General features: G+C 41.6%; 1 protein-coding gene across 1 annotated transcript in view; it reads left to right on the forward strand.

Annotated features, from left to right (window-relative positions):
• Nucleotides 1–18,003, forward strand: part of LOC307242587 (transmembrane protein 150A) — a gene marked incomplete at its 3' end in the record, with an annotated part of 30,105 nt that extends 12,102 nt beyond the window's left edge. The window contains exons 5-7 of the mRNA XM_080017096.1: nt 5,752–5,879; nt 16,980–17,157; nt 17,741–18,003. Coding sequence (XP_079873222.1) covers nt 5,752–5,879; nt 16,980–17,157; nt 17,741–18,003 — 569 coding nt within the window. The remainder of the gene's footprint in view (nt 1–5,751; nt 5,880–16,979; nt 17,158–17,740) is intronic.
• Between the last annotated feature and the right edge of the window lie 383 nt (nt 18,004–18,386).

Consider the following 18,386-nt stretch of genomic DNA (forward strand, 5'->3'; position numbering starts at 1 on the left):
TCCATGCCTAGTGTCCGCTATTTTGGGCTCGTCTGTCTGGCAGACTCTAGGCTGGAGTATGAGACCTTAGAGAGGAGGGGGGCAAGGACAGATCAATAATAGCGTGGCTGTGTCGCGCAATACACGACCAGAATAGGCAACAAAAAAAACTCCCATAAGCGCTGAGTGTTGTCTTCCAGCTGGATGAAAACTACAGATAGGCATTATTTTTTATTCGATTTCTTTATACATTTCAAGCATTTCATGGGAAATATAATATCAATGCCTTATTGTTATATGTTTGGGACATAGCAGAACCTTATCATCATACAACCTTGTCACTGTATTGTTAATTTTCCATAATTCCATTTGAAAAGGTAACTTTGACAAAAATACACATTACAGTAATTGCTAGTGGGTGCAGGATAGGGTTGGGCGATCATTTGTATTTAAAAAGCTAGAATTGCCTCAATATCGCCGTAGGAAAAAACAATCGTCAATCATATCTTCAAATGTCAATATCCGATCGGCACAAGCCTGGTGTAGGAGATCACTTCAAGGTACATTTCTCATCATATTGTTCAAATTGTTTCAAAACCCGAGAGTAGAGACAATATTTTAAAGTCGTAATAGGGTCGGGGGGGTAACGCAAAATGTGTGTGGCGAACAGAAAATTGACTAAAACTTAATTTGACACCGGTCTGGTCCTTTAACTCTTGCAGTCCAGTGTGAAACCTGTACAGGCAACCGTGAAAGTCTTGATGTTTGTCCAGCGGTGTTGGCCAAACCTGACCCCTGAACGTGTGTGTGTGTGTGTGTGTGTGTGTGTGTGTGTGTGTGTGTGTGTGTGTGTGTGTGTGTGTGTGTGTGTGTGTGTGTGTGTGTGTGTGTGTGTGTGTGTGTGTGTGTGTGTGTGTGTGTGTGTGTGTGTGTGCTGAAGCATTTATCTTATTGTAACTGTGAGACAGACAAAAATGTGGGCCCCTGCTGGAGATGTGGTGTCCTCTGTAGCAACACGGGAGCATATTTCAGTTGCCATAGTAGCTAGGTTATTCTCATGAAACCACCATAAAACATGTCCCAAATTAAGTGATCCACAAATTCACAGAGAATGTGAAATAATCCATTTAAATATTAAAGAACACAATGCCTACTATATGCCCCACTTAGTTGTTTTTGACTATAATATTATTTTTGTGTTTTTTCTGTGCTTTTCTTATCAGAAAAGTCATTACCGTATCTGCATTCTTAAAAAAAGGGTTCAAACAAAACTAAGCTGCATTCAGCATTGTCTTTTTTCAATAAAAGTAAAATAAAGCAAAAATCAAATAAAGCAAAGATAAAATGCTAATTTTTTTTTATATAATGCAATATTGCACAGCACTCGTAATGTAAGTAAGAAGTAATAAGCGCAACTGCTTTAATTAAAATTTCACTTAAATGAAATGTAGCTAAAATCAAAAACTAAATGGATGTGGCAAGTCGGCCTTACTCCAAATAAATAATAAAGTTTGCGGTGTTGCCCGTCTTTGCCGGCACGTCTCATCGACATATTTTACATAATGGATATTTACCATCTGCTTTGGGTCGGAAATGAAATATCCCCAAAAAATTGCCAAACTATCGATGTATGTGTCCCTCATTTGTCAACTCTACATCACCCTTCTCCTCTGAGTTGCTCACGCTGCTGCTCTGTCTCCGCTGCCGCTGTGTTTACAAGTGCAACCTACCCACGAGGGAGGGGGCGGGGCTTCTTTCTATAGCGACTAACGTGATTGACTGGAGGCGGAGGTCAGCTTTAGATCCAGATGGATTGGCTTTTCGTTGCCTCTTGCCTTAACAAATGAACAAATCTGAGCAAGACAGAAATGATCGACGCTTGTTTTATTTTGCGATAATCAGCGTTATCATTTTATTGCCCGGCACTCATGAACCATAACCTGCATAAATCACAACATGCTTGGGGAAAAATTAAACTGCTACTGCCTTGCCCAATTTAATCAAGCCTTTTGAGGGAAAAACCATCATTACTTACTGCCCTTAATTATTCAGAAATAAGCTGTGTGTGTGTGTATATACAGTATGTGTCTATTTGCGTGGGACGTCTAGGTTCCGTCTCAGGTGTTAGATGACGCAAAAAGCGTCAGCATCATCTTGTCCTCAAAACATCAGTTATCCAGCCAGTTTGCTGTAGATCACACACAAAAACACGCTGTGATCATGGCCTCATTTCTGTTTTGGTTCTTAAGAAGAGAGCATCTGCTCGCGGTTCCCTGTGGTTTGCTGTGTCTTCTGTCAGCCAGGCTTGTAATTACAGTATATATTACATTCAAAGGGGCAGATAGTTTGGTCCCGATATAAATTCTCACTAAATGACAAGTTTTTTCCTACTAATGGATGTAGGGCTCAGTGATATATCAATATAATATTTATATTGTTATTTAAGACTAGATATCTGGCATTTTGATTATTGTGATATTAAATGTTGTCTTTAAGGCTGTGTTACATTACAATGATGCAGTTTTCGGACTTTTGGCAACGCCTCTAGCTGCATGGACATAATATCCACATTACAATGATTGTTTCTTTAATATTTCCTGTGTTAATGTCTGATGGAAGCAACAATAGTCATCCCTAAAATTCTGGGAAATCATTGCCAAAAAGAATAGTTTTTGTGTTAGATTTTGTCCTAAATGGAAGTTCATGGGATGCTGTTAGTACGCTGGCTGTAGCTGCCTAGCTTACAGCCAGGAAGCCCCGGCCACATGTTGGTCGGCTAATAGAATTTCGTTGCTTGCGTAGCTGATTAAATAACAAAAATCATAATCTCAAATGACTGCATGATAAATATCACACTTGTGAGCCACTCTTGTTTTGTTCCTAAAACTGTATATCAGTAAAGATGTGCTGATATACAGTATAACAGCACAACCTCCAGCACGATATTGATTTAATCAGACTCATCAGAATCACCGGTACTCCACATCCAAATATAAGCTAGAGAGTATTACAGTATCTACACACATTATCAGGTAGATAGAAAAAAAAACCTGATCACTATGAAAAACATGTCCAGTGGAACATTTTTCTTCAAACTTTCTCTGGAGAGCAATTCTTTACAATTACGAGTGTAATCAAAATTTTAAGAACCAAACACAATGGGCCATTGTCTCAAATCTCAGTCAGTCTCTTGGCTTCATGATTTACAACTCGCTATGTAGATTGTTGCCTGCTATGCTAAGCTCACAAGTTCAATCCTATCTAGGATCTCTTGCACTCATTGAACTGTGCATAGCCTTGTGCAATTATTATTCCTATTTTCTTTTCTACACACACCCACACAAGTGTGTAAAAACAATGCATGTATTCTCTGTCCACATACCTGCTGTTGCACAGAAGGCAGCGAGGGGTGTGTGTGTGTGTGTGTGTGTGTGTGTGTGTGTGTGTGTGTGTGTGTGTGTGTGTGTGTGTGTGTGTGTGTGTGTGTGTGTGTGTGTGTGTGTGTGTGTGTCAGTTGGGTGAATTGGTTTCTCTTTAAACACAACGTACCCACATGTGCCTGCAGGAATCTCCAGGCAAAAGTAGCCACTTATAAACAAAAGCATGAGGATTGATTGTTGAGTTTTGGTGTGTGTGTGTGTCAGAATTTACATCTGTTGTCCATCTCTGTCTGTGTAGATATACTGAAGCATGCGTCATTGCTCGTAACGGCAAAGTTGCGCATGCTTTTAAGTGTTTGTGTGGTGGGGTGTCACTTCCACAGGAGAATAATGCTGGGGGGTGTCCAGCGTGTCTGGCTCCTGGCTGTGGGTGTTAGCCAGCGCTCTGCTTCCTCCCCCTGGGCTCCCTAATTTGAAAGAAGAGGGGAGAACGAGGACGCGTTCAGTGATCAGGGATGTTAAACCGTGTTATATCATTCCTGGTTGTTGGACTGTCAGTCAGAAGCTTTTCCTGACCTTCTGCTACCAGGTGCAAGACGCAGTGCTTCTGCTTATTCATCAGACATTAAAGATGTGCTCTGTGTGGGAGTCTGTCAGCCTTGTGCACAGAATGCATCCTCCATGGGGGGATGCACAGGAATGTACACCAAAATCGGCCTTCTCCTTGGTGCCGCAATGCAATGCATGAGGTTCGGCTCAGTCGAGAAGAATTACAAAACCATAATTGAATGCAAACAAAGTGCATTTTTAAGAAGAAGTAACCTGCGTTTTAAGGTCAGCCAGCCCATCGATGTTGCCTGGATTGAATGGAGGCTGTTCCACAGCCAGAGAGTCTGCAGAGCAGAGACCGTGTCACTTTAATTTAATACAGAGAACCGCAATTACTTTCTACTCCCCAAGCAAGATCTTCCTTCCTTTCCATGAGGGCTCACAAAACAAAAAAGCTGTTGTTTTTTTTTCCCCCCAAACCCTGAAGATATTTCTGTTAGTCTCCATTCAAGTAATTTAAATCCTTCACCCAAAATAATTTCATAGCAATGGAAAAAGCCTTGCAACCTCATCAATAGAGCTTGAGTAGAACGAGGAGTGCATGAGTAATAGAAAGTTGATGCTTCTACTGTTGCTAAAATTCAAATTACAGGCTGTTGGCATTGTTTTAATCACCAAATTTGAAAATTATGTACATTCATAGCTGTTTGACTGCAGAAATTGGAACATAACCGGTAATAGTTTACAGTTTGTAGCTAGAGCTGGCCTCGTCTCATCAGCTTATGAAATGCCGCTACTTTGGCTTTTGTGTAGCTAGGTTTAGCCAAATTCTGATGACTGTGGGAGATACTGGCTTCTAGCCAGATGGGCCACAGCACTGCTAAAACCTGGTCAGTGCACACAAGGCCTGTCATTGTTCTACCCTGCACCTTTTGAGTCTGTCATTCAATTATCATGCATCTTTGACAGCGCAAGCCCTTTTTAAGCCTGTCTCCGACACGGAGGTGGTGACGGGCTTAAGATAACCGTTCAGCCTCTAAGACAGTGCTCAGGGTGGGGGAGGTTGCTGCTGTCTATCTGTCCCTCTGTTCTTTCCACCCCTTCACTCCTTCTCCCTGTTCTGCTTTCACCAAAACCAAGTCACTTTCCATTAAGCTCCCATCGTGAGTGGCTTACAAAAAGCAACCGCCAGCTCCCGGCAGCGGCAACAATACCCCCAGTCACATCCCATTAGAAGTAATCTGCTTCATCCACTCTATGTTCCCCCACTTGCCGTTTAACGATGGGGAAGTCCAATTCCAAGACTGCCACCTCCCCACTTTGAACCACACGCTAATTTCCCCGCCCCATCTTCCCGCTTCTTAACGAGGAAAACCCATCCAGGAAATACTAAATGGACATCTTGGAAATCTTAATCATACTTTTTTGGCAGGAGGACTTCCAGTGGAAGAGGAAAATGCATGGTGCTTCCGTAGAACAGCTATTAAGAAAAATCTACAACCTTAAACATGTGTTTAAATAATGGGTTTGCAGTTTTTCAACCCAGGCCTTATTAAAAATGTTGTTTTCCATCATTTAGAACTGTTCGTAGCACAACCTCGCTAACACCCACGCCTCAAATTCTTTACTATTGAGAAACTTGCCGCTCTGCTGTAGCCTCTGATGAGCCTGTGATTAAATGCAGTCCCAACAGATTCCCAAAATTGAGGAATGTTGAATCGCCTATACTTTAATGCTTAATTATTTTGTCTAGTCCTTTGTACATTGTCTACTTTATATGGTTGAAGTGCTAAGCATTTATTACAATCCCAAAATGACTCCCAACCTCCTTTCTTTCCTGCAGTAATGGCTATCGTGCTGCTTCGCTACGCCCACGTCATAGAGAAGCACCAGAACTGTGTTCTCAACACAGCCAGCCTCTCCACAGGTTGGATCTGTGCCGCTGGACTCATCATGGTGGGAAACTTCCAGGTAGGTCCAGCCGACTCCGGGCAACGCTCAGCGATGAAAGCTGCCTCTCAGTTAGGGCTGGGCAATGTGGCCAAAAGGTCCAGATCATTTACATTTCTCTAATTTCCCAATGTATGTAATGATATCTGGGTTTTCAAATACAAATAACACTCAAAAAATATGTTTTTTTATGTGTTTTTATTAATTTTTCTCAAAATTGTTCTCGGACCATTTTCAAGGCCAGTCTATTACGATACAACTTTGATATGCAATTCTTAGATTTATTTGACAAATAAGAAACAACAAGATGCTAGTGATCACATCAGAGCCCTACCAAATTCACGGCCGTGAAAATCGCATCATGGACCGTGAAATCTGCCTCCTTCCGCGTGATTGACAATTTGTCCCAAAAAAAAAAAAAAAAGCTGTGAAGTGCTGCCGAGTCGCGCCGACTTCACGGTTTGTGTTTCCATGGCGATGGCGCTGGAATCAGCAGCTGGTAGTCCTTAGTAAAAGTACAGTAATCACAACAAACAGCCACGGCGTTCATCTATGTCGTTCCTATGTGACAGTTGTTCTCATTTCCGTCTATATAAGGAGCCGTGGTCTTGTACATGCACCAATCTGGCTTTTTTTTTCTTTTTTTGTAAATGTATATGAAATGATTTAAATACTGTTGAGTGTGTGTTAAATTCGTCTCAGTGAGCCTTTTAACAATGGCGTCGTTGGATGTAAACATAAAACACTGGGCAATGGATGAAACGTTAATACAGTCCAGCCTGACTGTGTGCTTAAAAAGTCAAATTTAATCGCTGTGAAATATTGCGTTTGAAATCTCTGATATTTCTGAGAATCTAGGTGTAGCACAATCACTACACAAGGTTCTCGCCAAGGACGCTTGACACTGGGTTTAGCCGTGTTGCAGCGCCGGCACGGCGAGTTTTATTTCACACAATTTATAAACAAGCTCCAGTGCAGATCGTACAAAAAGACTTTTAGTGGACGGGCCTCGTCTGGGACTCCCTCACAGCGCTCCCGCACCTTCCCCGTCATTTCTTTTCTGCAAGACAAGACAGACGTATAAGAAACCTTCCCAGCTGCTGTGATTGGCCAGTCATGCAACTGGCCAGAGCTGGCACCGAGGCGGGGAGCGTCAGTCTACCACGCTGACTTCCCCTTGCCTCCCGGGGTCTGCTCGACCACGCCCTGAGTCTGCCACACTAGGTAATCTCTATAAAATATAGCAAAATTTACCGGGAATTTGGTGGGGCCCACGTATCATAGAAAGGTGACAGTACTGTAAACGGCATACTAATATACCTTGAAATATAAAAGAAATAGACCAATAATAATAATAAATATGGCTGCAGGCAGCAATACACGGGGTCCAGCTTAGTCGTGTTATATACGAATTAGTTTTCCGAATTCCCGCAAAACACACCATCACTTCGTATCGGCACCAATTACAAATCTGGCTGTTGCTCGTGTTTACTTTAGCTTGACAACTAAAACGAGGTCCAATTTTCAGAGTTTCCATTGAACGCCGCATCAGCTGACATAATGACACAGAGTCCTGGTGAGACGCAGAATTACTACTACAAGCTTTTTGTATGTTATTACTTTATCCTAAAAATTAGAACGTGGCTGTCTACTCCCTGTAGTCCACGAAGTCCGGCCTCACAGTGTCTCTGGAAGGAAACACTCTGTGTGGAAGCTCCCAACAACACGGTTCCATTAAAACAGGTCCCTCAGACATTTCATCAACTTTTGCGACTAAAATAAAACGAACACCATTGTGCCATGTTGCTCTGGAGCTCTTAACAAACTCCATGTGTGAGGACACAAACACGGTTATGTTTTTGGTTGTTTTTGACTCAGTTTGTGTGGCCTTACGTGTGGCCCAGTCAATGTGCTCTGTTGTCTGTTGCTCTTCTGGAGTTGAGTTTAAATATCCCTGAAGAATGGTGTGCGGGCTGGAACCCTAATGATATATAAGTGTGACTTGCAAAAGAAAATGGAGTAGTAGGAGTAGTAAAAGTATTGAAATCCAATAACATAAATTCTGTAGTCCTCCAGCGTGTGCCGACACACACACTCACACACACACATTATCTACAGGCTGCTGTCACTCTGAGCCACGGGAGATCTATGTCAGCACACACTCAATTGTGCTGTCTTCCTCCTGAGGGTTTAATGTTTGCGTTTCACTGGTAAGGCAGATCTACAACTGAATTCCTTGCCTGTAGCTCTCAAAGAACCTTAAAGTGTGTGTGTGTGTGTGTGTGTGTGTGTGTGTGTGTGTGTGTGTGTGTGTGTGTGTGTGTGTGTGTGTGTGTGTGTGTGTGTGTGTGTGTGTGTGTGTGTGTGTGTGTGTGTGTGTGTGTGTGTGTGTGTGTGCACCGTTAGCTGTAATAGGTCTTCATTTGGGTTACTGTAGGAACAAGGACTGGGGATGGGAAGAATAGACAGTGTTTGGTTTCTGGGCTGTGTCCTTATTCAATGAAAATAATCTGTGCTGTGCTCTTTTCCGAGGGCTTGCTGCCACTGCTGGAAAAACTGACTATGCCATGTTGGTTGTGTTATTCAGATACTCGTTCACCCTGAGTATCATTATGTAAATGCATAATCATTCAAGTGTGCATTTGTGCATGACTTATCATGTTCCTGCTCAGTGTTTCAACATAAAGCTGTCTTATTTGTTTTCAGACCCGCAGCCCTCTTACTGGTATCCTCTGCTCCTTAAAGTATTCAGTGATATTTTAAACTGAAGTCTGATTGATTAAATTCAGATTTGATATATAATGTATTTCAATTTGCATGTTATTTCCTCCCTGTCGCTCTTCCTGGCCTCTGCCATTCATTTATTGTAGGTTGATTAAGTTACGTACAGGAAATGGCAATAGCCGCTTGATGTAGGATATGTCTCCTTCATGGCTGGTCAGCTAGGGACAAAGTTCAGTATTTCGCAAATAACTCTCTCCGTATGACATGAAATTGGAGGATAGGACAACCCAAGGCTTGACACTTGAGTGCACGTAGCTTTGTGTCTTTACAACAGCTGATGTGGGAATAGAAAATTCTGAAAGTGGAGTCCACTGTTTGACCAAACTGTAGAACTGGTGTGTAGGGTAGTGTGACTGGTGGAAAAGCATAGACTGTGTTGGTAGAGATGACAAGATGAAAAGCGTTCTCTTAACCCTGAGACTTGAAGTGAGCAGCTCTAGAAAACTGGGAGGAATTTACGGGAAGAGCTCGGCAAAGTGATTCATCATGTCCGCCGAAGCGTGGTGTACATAGCAATGGGCCCAGTCTACAACCAATTGTATACCAGCTCTCAGCCACTGGACCATATACCATATCATCTGTATCCAATAGTATAGAATATTCACTGCGTGACTAGAAAATACCACGTGGCAGCTTCAGTATATCAGATAAAGTGATGGGCACTATCTATCTATCTATCTATCTATCTATCTATCTTTGGAAAGAATTACTCATTCTATAATGATTGGGTTGATTTTGTAGTTGGTGTGCATCTACATAGAACATACAAAACTACAAAGTTGGCTCATTGCATTAAGACTGGGAAAAAAAAAATTATCTATTTATCTATTTATCTATTTATCAATCTATCTATCTATCTATCTATATATATATTTGGAAATAATTACTCATTCTATAATGATTGGGGTGATTTTGTAGTTGGTGTGCATCTACATGGAACATAAAAAATAATATTTCTTGGCACATTTAGGCTATAATCAGTAAACTGTCAACTGTGATACGGAGGTTTATTTTTCCCTTCATTTATATAAAAAAAAAAAAGCATTACTCTTTCTTAAAAGGAATGATCAACAAAAACAATTACCAACCAAAACTATTTAAATAAATAATGGAAAAATATTAGTAAAAGATATGTATAAAATGATAAAATAAATAATAAACATTTAGTGAATTCAATACAAACATTAGAGCGTTTGCTGCAGTCTTTTCAACGGCTTAAAATACTTTTTTTCCCCAAGTTTTAAAGTTTTATGTCGTTGTTTATTTAAGTTGCTGTCTCCTCTACTGTTTCTCTACGCCCCTTTTTCCGGTGCGTTCGTGATGCGACACACCAGGAAAAAAAACAAAACTGCGTTTCTCCTGACAATGGGGAAAAGGCATCAATCGCCTACAATTTGCTGGTCTAGTCAGGTTTAAAAAAAAAAAAAAACCTGGGTAAACCTGCTAATTTTGGTGTAAAAACTGTATTATAGATTAAACAATCGTCAGCCATTGCGTCTGTTGTCATGCCATGTTGTGTCAAAGAACAGAAACACACACACACAAAACTGTGACCGTGTCAAACTATGTCAAGCCATTACAGATGAAAGTGCGGGATGCATCACAAGCCCACCACACTACAGCTGCAACAACACATTAAGCAGCTGAGAGAGTCCGGCGTGGAGCTGTGTGTTATGTAAAGCTTTGGCAGCCTGGAACTCTCTCTTCTGAGGCCAACCGATGATCTGAAGGGCTAGCGATATCAATAGTTAAGGGATTGATGAGTGGATGGATGGATAGACGGTTGACAGGAGCAGCATTTTGCCCACGCACAGTGTTACCTGAGGTCGGGGCCAGCTGTGCTTGAGGCTGAGGTTCAGATTTGGCAGCACAGCTGTTGTCAAAACCCAGAGAGGGAAAGGAGATGAAAGGGAAGAGAGGATGAAAACAATCCGCTCTGCCGGTGTATTAGTCTCTGTTTTATGATTCTGTGGTGAGGATGGGTGTGTCTGGCCGTTTTTGGAGTCTCTTTTATCCATTCCTCTGTTTATTTTTCAGAGATTTTAATTCACTAGAAACTCTGGATTCAGGGTTGATTTTTTTGTTTGAGTCTTGATAAATCCCAATAATTGTAATTGAAGTACATGCAATGTAATGTAATGTAACATGTAATGTAAGCAATTTGCACACATTAAAGTCTACAAATCTGTAATACTGCCAATGACACTTGACAAATAAAAATGGTAGAGAGGTTTAGACAGAAGATAGGAGACCGTGAAGTGACATGGCAACTGCTGAAGTGCTGTTGTATTACTTGGTATTAGATGAGTTAACATTTAGTGGTGCAGCGGGTGCAGGGAAAGCAAAACATAAAACTAGATAACGCACACAAACACGGAACTAAAATATGACATTTTGTCGAATTACTTTCTTTACCATCAGGTAATCAGGAGGTTATGTTTAATGTAAAATATGTGTGCTGGCCAACACTCAATTTAACAGGAGTATTGTCCTTTAACTTTCACATTACAATGGAATTGAAAGGTATTATACATTAACCCCATTTTTGAAAGGGGGGGGGGGGGTAGGAATAAGTTTATAACACTTTAAGGCTGGATTTGTTTGTGTTTGATTAGCTTTAGATGGATGTCCTAAATATGACAGACGTGGTCTTGAGGGAGTATAAATGTTGTTCACACATGCATAAACTTGTAGCTATTCTAAAAGATTTATGAATGGAAAAAACAATGTAATTGTGCCTTGTTTTACACACAAATGAATCCCACTCACATTTCACAAATAATGCTCCTTTCCTGAATCTGTAACATTGCCAGATTAAAAAAAAAAAATATCCGGCAAAGGCACTAGGTAGTCATTCACACATTTACGGAATAGTTTCGTATGGAGTCCCTTCCCACATAGATGACTGTTACAGATACAGTACATACAGTGGGGCAAAAAAGTATTTAGTCAGCCACCAATTGTGCAAGTTCTCCCACTTAAAAAGATGAGAGAGGCCTGTTATTTTCATCATAGGTTCACCTCAACTATGAGAGACAAAATGAGAAAAAAAATCCAGAAAATCCCATTGTCTGATTTTTAAAGAATTTATTTGCAAATTATGGTAGAAAATAAGTATTTGGTCAATAACAAAAGTTCATCTCAATACTTTGTTATATACCCTTTGTTTGCAATGACAGAGGTCAAACGTTTTCTGTAAGTCTTCACAAGGTTTTCATACACTGTTGCTGGTATTTTGGCCCATTCCTCCATGCAGATCTCCTCTAGAGCAGTGATGTTTTGGGGCTGTCGCAAGGCAACACGGACTTTCAACTCCCTCCAAAGATTTCCTATGGGGTTGAGATCTGGAGACTGCTAGGCCACTTCAGGACCTTGAAATGCTTCTTACGAAGCCACTCCTTCGTTGCCCGGGCGGTGTGTTTGGGATCATTGTCATGCTGAAAGACCCAGCCACGTTTCATCTTCAATGCCCTTGCTGATGGAAGGAGGTTTTCACTCAAAATCTCACGATACATGGCCCCATTCATTCTTTCATTTACACGGATCAGTCGTCCTGGTCCCTTTGCAGAAAAACAGCCCCAAAGCATGATGTTTCCACCCCCATGCTTCACAGTAGGTATGGTGTTCTTTGGATGCAACTCAGCTTTCTTTCTCCTCCAAACACGACAAGTTGAGTTTTTACCAAAAAGTTCTATTTTGGTTTCATCTGACCATATGACATTCTCCCAATCCTCTTCTGGATCATCCAAATGCTCTCTAGCAAACTTCAGACGGGCCTGGACATGTACTGGCTTAAGCAGGGGGACACGTCTGGCACTGCAGGATTTGAGTCCCTGGCGGCGTAGTGTGTAACTGATGGTAGCCTTTGTTACTTTGGTCCCAGCTCTCTGCAGGTCATTCACTAGGTCCCCCCATGTGGTTCTGGGATGTTTGCTCACCGTTCTTGTGATCATTTTGACCCCACGGGTGAGATCTTGCGTGGAGCCCCAGATCGAGGGAGATTATCAGTGGTCTGGTATGTCTTCCATTTTCTAATAATTGCTCCCACAGTTGATTTCTTCACAACAAGCTGCTTACCTATTGCAGATTCAGTCTTCCCAGCCTGGTGCAGGTCTACAATTTTGTTTCTGGTGTCCTTTGACAGCTCTTTGGTCTTGGCCATAGTGGAGTTTGGAGTGTGACTGTTTGAGGTTGTGGACAGGTGTCTTTTATACTGATAACGAGTTCAAACAGGTGTCATTGATACAGGTAACGAGTGGAGGACAGAGGAGCCTCTTAAAGAAAAAGTTACAGGTCTGTGAAAGCCAGAATTCTTGCTTGTTTGTAGGTGACCAAATACTTATTTTACCGAGGAATTTACCAATGAATTCATTAAAAATCCTACAATGTGATTATCTGATTCTTTCCCCATATTCTGTGTCTCATAGTTGAAGTGAACCTATGATGAAAATTACAGGCCTCTCTCATCTTTTTAAGTGGGAGAACTTGCACAATTGGTGGCTGACTAAATACTTTTTTGCCCCACTGTAATGCTCACGCGAGAGGTGTCTGAATGTTTTTTTTTTTTTTTTCCCCCCTTCTTGAAAACAAATAATTTTTTTATGATACAAATATTTGTAAAAACCCACTACTTGTGCACTATTTGTATTCAGCTCCACCCCTACTTTACTGAAATGTTACTACTTCCATTCCCACACACTTCCATTCACAGCTGTTCCGGCAATTTGCCCGAAATGATACTACTGAGAGTGTGGAAATTTACAGAATGACTTTTTTGTTACCTCGACACCGGCTCCCATTCCCACATGACGCAAATACGGAACGTTGCCGGTAGATTTTACGACTTTCAGTGCAAGTGGGAAAGGGGCTTAAGATGGCATGTTAAAAACACGTGTGGCACATTAAGACTACATTAATCACCATTGTGCAGGAAGCAGGTCAATGCAGAAATGGCTGGTGCCTAATTAGGTTTCTTTCTTCCCTTTTGTTTCCTTTTTATAGAATGGGGAAACAAAAAATGCACAAATCCTCGATTTTCCCCTGTCACACTCACCTGTCATCTCTTTTTCTCCATTTGTTTTTATTTCCTGTTCAATTTTTTTATTTTTTGTTTTTTAAGGGTTTTGTTTTAATTTCCTGGCTGACGGAGCGTGACCTCGATTGACTCTTACATCGATTGGAATGAATACCAATATATATTACTATTCATTTATTCAGCCACACCTCTGGTCGGAGTCACAGACAAAGGGTTTCTTTGCATCCATTGAGCGACATGTTACACAATGGCAAACACTGTCCCGATTGGCTTTTTGAAAAGCTTTGGCTTGGTGGACCACACGGAGAGACTAAATGTTTCCATCTCTGAGCGAGCGGGATCCTACCTGCTTCCCTCTTGGTAGACCATGTTGGCATTCAAAGCCTGATTTCAGAGAAACAAGATGAGGGCGTTTGCTAGCTCCACAGTCTTTCACTTCCCACTGACTCTCATCTCCCTCCTTTACATTTATTTCTACTGAAACTGCACACCGTGTGCTATATACTGTATGTTTACTATTGCACTGTATGCGCATGGTCCTAGCTGATGTGGGAGGGAATTTTCTTATTCTATTGATTGATTTTCAAAAGAACAGCGACGGACACAATACTGCCCAGACAAAAGTTACACTCTCTCAACTTCATCCTCATCATCCCGCCATTATGTGGGGATAACCAAGAAGTTGTTTCGAGGAAGAAACGCAGACTTGGAGGAGCTGTATAACAGCCGTCTACAAAGATGCGTTGAGGATTAGTGCCGAGATGAGATGAGATGACTGATGACCGAGATGAGATGTCCCCACATGTGATGTCATTTTTATTTGTTTACCCCCCCCCCCCAAAAAAAACCGCATATCTGTATAATAGCCAGCATTGCCACAACTTGGTTTGGAACCACTCTGCTAATCAACATGGCAACGTTTACCATATTTTTAAGTAATTTGCTGCTGCGGTCATTCTCCCATTGCGTATAAACACGGGTTTTAAGGTTGTTGTTTTTTTTTAACATCAACATGTGAATGCAGAATAAGAATCAATTATAAAATAAGTGTAACTGTATCACACACACAACTCACTCAGATACTCACACACACACACACACACACACACACACACACACACACACACACACACACACACACACACACACACACACACACACATTTGCCAGTGTTGAATCCACACAGTGCTTAATGAACATCATTATCAACATGTTTTTCTCCCAGCTTGATTTACAACTATTAACTAACTGCTAAGTCAAGTGAAGTCGAATTTAGAGTCTGTAGCCTTGATACAAGTGAGCGTGCATGCAACTCGGCTTTGCATTTATTGTCTTTGGACGTATTTATTTTTGCAAGTAAGGGAGCAGCAGTTCTACAGTACTTAGCTTTTTTCAGCACAAGTAAAGTGTGACAGAGCTGGTTGGAAAGGTACCGGACTGGAAGAAATACGTGTTCTTCATGGCTTCTTTACCGTGGGGGGCGCTAAACCAAGAGATTGCTGTCTTTATGCTTCAATACTCAACAGAATTCCAAGAATTATCCACCTCCCTGACCTTGACATTCTCTCCCATCTCTTCTGCCGCTGTTGTACACGAGGAAATGTAAGAAATAAATCCTGTCGGCCCATGTGAGTTTGTTCATATTGAGATGCTAAGAGATCTTACTTGGTCACTACACAGATTAGTCCACAAGAGAAGAATGTTCAGAATGTACTTCTCAGGTCAATGGATAAATAGCTTACAAGCCAAAACTAGAGAAAAGCTGAATAACTTTGAGTCTATGGTTTTAATGATCCTCTCGAATCATTGCCAACAGATGGAAGCTTTTATTCTAATCCCAAGGCCTTAATCTGCTTTGACTAGTCGGCCATAGCTAAGCTAACACAAGCAATTCTTGCCATCCTTCTGTCCAATTCTGCAAAGTCCTTGGAGACAAAAGTGTTCCTGTTGGGGTAGTTCAAGGCACAGCTCCTCTGTGTGGATTCCCTTGTGTTGGTTAAAGCTTCATAATTCTGTTCTCTGATCTGAATCGGTACATTTGGTCCTACAGACGTGTGTGTGTGTGTGTGTGTGTGTGTGTGTGTGTGTGTGTGTGTGTGTGTGTGTGTGTGTGTGTGTGTGTGTGTGTGTGTGTGTGTGTGTGTGTGTGTGTGTGTGTGTGTGTGTGTGTGTGTGTGTGTGGCACTGCAGTCACATGCCTTCAAGCTGCTCTTTTGTGTATTGTCTCTCTCGTTGCTTGTGACCAGCAGGGACAAGGAGACTTTCTATTGTTTGCTACTGCTCTCGTCCTCTGCCTGTACCTCTGATTATCTTTGGATTACTTCCTGCTTGGAACTTCCTCAAAGACGGCCTAGTACAAGGAAGACAAAGACATTGTCCGGTGTCCAGATATTTGTCCAAATAAGTACAGCTGTCACAATTATTGCATAATGGCCTATTTGAACAGATCGTGATCTATTTGTAAAATCATGTTTCCATCCTTTTTTTTCCATCCAAAGGGGAATGTGATATCTCTGTTAGAAATATAAAGGCAGCAAATAGAATGTGAATTAAGTGTGTTTTCATCCGTTGGGGTGAGGAAAATTAACTGTTCACTTAAATTTTTGTGTTTCAAACTTCAATGCTCATATGTGGCTCTTCTGTAATTGTACAATTAAAAAATCTTATTTTATGCTAATATTATATTGCCATACAATGGGGACAATTAAATTGTAAATTGCAATATTTGAATGATAATTATTCATCATCTAAAATGCCATGGTCGTGACAGTGCTACAAATAAGACAGAGGTGACCACAGTGACTACTTGAGATCCGATTTTCCCCACTTATCTGTAAATAACTACGGTTTCTCATGTAAGCCAACTGAAGGAGATTTTTCTTTAGCATTGCTATGCTTTTATGGCCCTGGTTGCAATATGACTCTAAACTGTTATTTTTTCAAATTAGGTATTTAATTGTTGAATGAGTTGCAGAATTTCTTATATGCAGATGATGAATGCAGGTCGGGGCGCATGTGCATATTTATATACTGTATATTCCACATTAACAATGTGGTTACATGCATCAGTGTCCACCTCTGAATGTGGTTTGAATAATCGGATGCTCAATGTGTCTTGGGTGTTTTACACCTGTATTAATAACTGTCTGGATATCAACAAATCCGATTTTTCTGTTGTAATATTCTCTTCACTTCAATGGCCTGTTTTAGTATGATGTAGAAACAATATCCAATTCCTTTCTTAATAGTCTCTATCTAACTCATTTGAATTCCCCCCTTTTCTTCATTTCTTCATGGTACAGGTGGATAATGCCAAAGTTCTTCACTATGTGGGAGCCGGTGTGGCCTTCCCCACCAGCATGCTGTTTGTGTGCCTGCAGTCTGCGCTGACCTACCGCCTGGCTAAGACGCAGGGGGAATACAGCGTGGGCCACCTCCGGCTGGCCATGACTCTGCTGGCCTTTATCGCTCTGGTCCTCAGTATCCTCTGCTCCCGCTCACAGGTGGACGGTACTCAAAGCTTGCAGATAAGAGTGACCACACCCTAATCTCAAAACGTAGAGACAGCACCATCTGAACCAAGTGAACACAGGTGAGCTTAGACTAGTGCCATGTGATGTTACTCACAATGCAAAAGATGGCAAGGGTCATTACTTGGTACTAATTGAATCCGATCACTTACAATAACCCGTGTTCAACCTGTAGATGGTGCTGTCCCCATCATCTGAGATTGGGGTTAGGTTATACTTTGGAATAAGGGGAGGTGCCCTCCAGTCTGCCACCCTATTACGGCTTAGTTTATTTTCTTGGGTTTTTTTTGTGGATGTTCTTTACCTTGATTACAGACTTGACTGAATTGTATTGACTCTTTAACCCTTTCCAGGATTAATTATAATTCTTAATTAAATTCTAGCAGTCATTGTGTATGGCAAAATTACTCGAAAGCCAGTATTTATATCAGGATACGTTGCAATCACAATGACATTCATGTTTGCGCTCCACGTCCAAAATAATGGTAGTTTTGTTGCTATTTTTTGCTATTTTCCTTAACCTCCTGCTCCAGGTGGCGTCTTTTTCGTTCAGGAGAGCTTCATCCTGCAACACGCATCAGCCATCTTTGAGTGGCTGTTCTGCGTCATCATCATGTTGTTCTACGGGACGTTTGCCTTTGAGTTTGCCGGCGTGTCCGGAGAAACTATGATGGTGCTGGCCCGGGGCGGGGCTCTGGGTCCTGCCGGGAGAGAGCACAAGATAGAGTCGCTAGCAGGACCCAACACACACCCACACTCTCAACCCCACATGCTAGAAAACATGTCCATGCTGTAGCTCACAGGCTGACCCTCAGGCTTGAGAGCAAGCTTGTGCTCCAGTCCAGTCTTGTGGTTTAAAATGAATTTAATTATTCGTTTTCCGCTACACCTGGAAGAGAAACAAACTGTGCCGCCACAGAAGACAACTGTGATGCCGTGTGGACTGTGCCAAAAGGCTCTTCGTGGACGCTGCCGTTTTTGCCTGCTCACAGGGGGTTTTCGACCTGCCACAACAAGGGCGACATTGGCATCCCGGGTGTTGTTTTCTGAAGCATTTTGCACGTAGCCAAAGGAGGAGCCAAACTATCTTCTTTCCTCATTGTTTCCCTTATATGACTTTTCTGCCCAGCAGAGAAGTAAATTGTCAATCACAGAAGCTTCACCACAAGATGCCCAGAT

Source organism: Zeus faber (genome assembly GCF_960531495.2).
Source record: "Zeus faber genome assembly, chromosome: 16".
Lineage (NCBI taxonomy): Eukaryota > Metazoa > Chordata > Actinopteri > Zeiformes > Zeidae > Zeus > Zeus faber.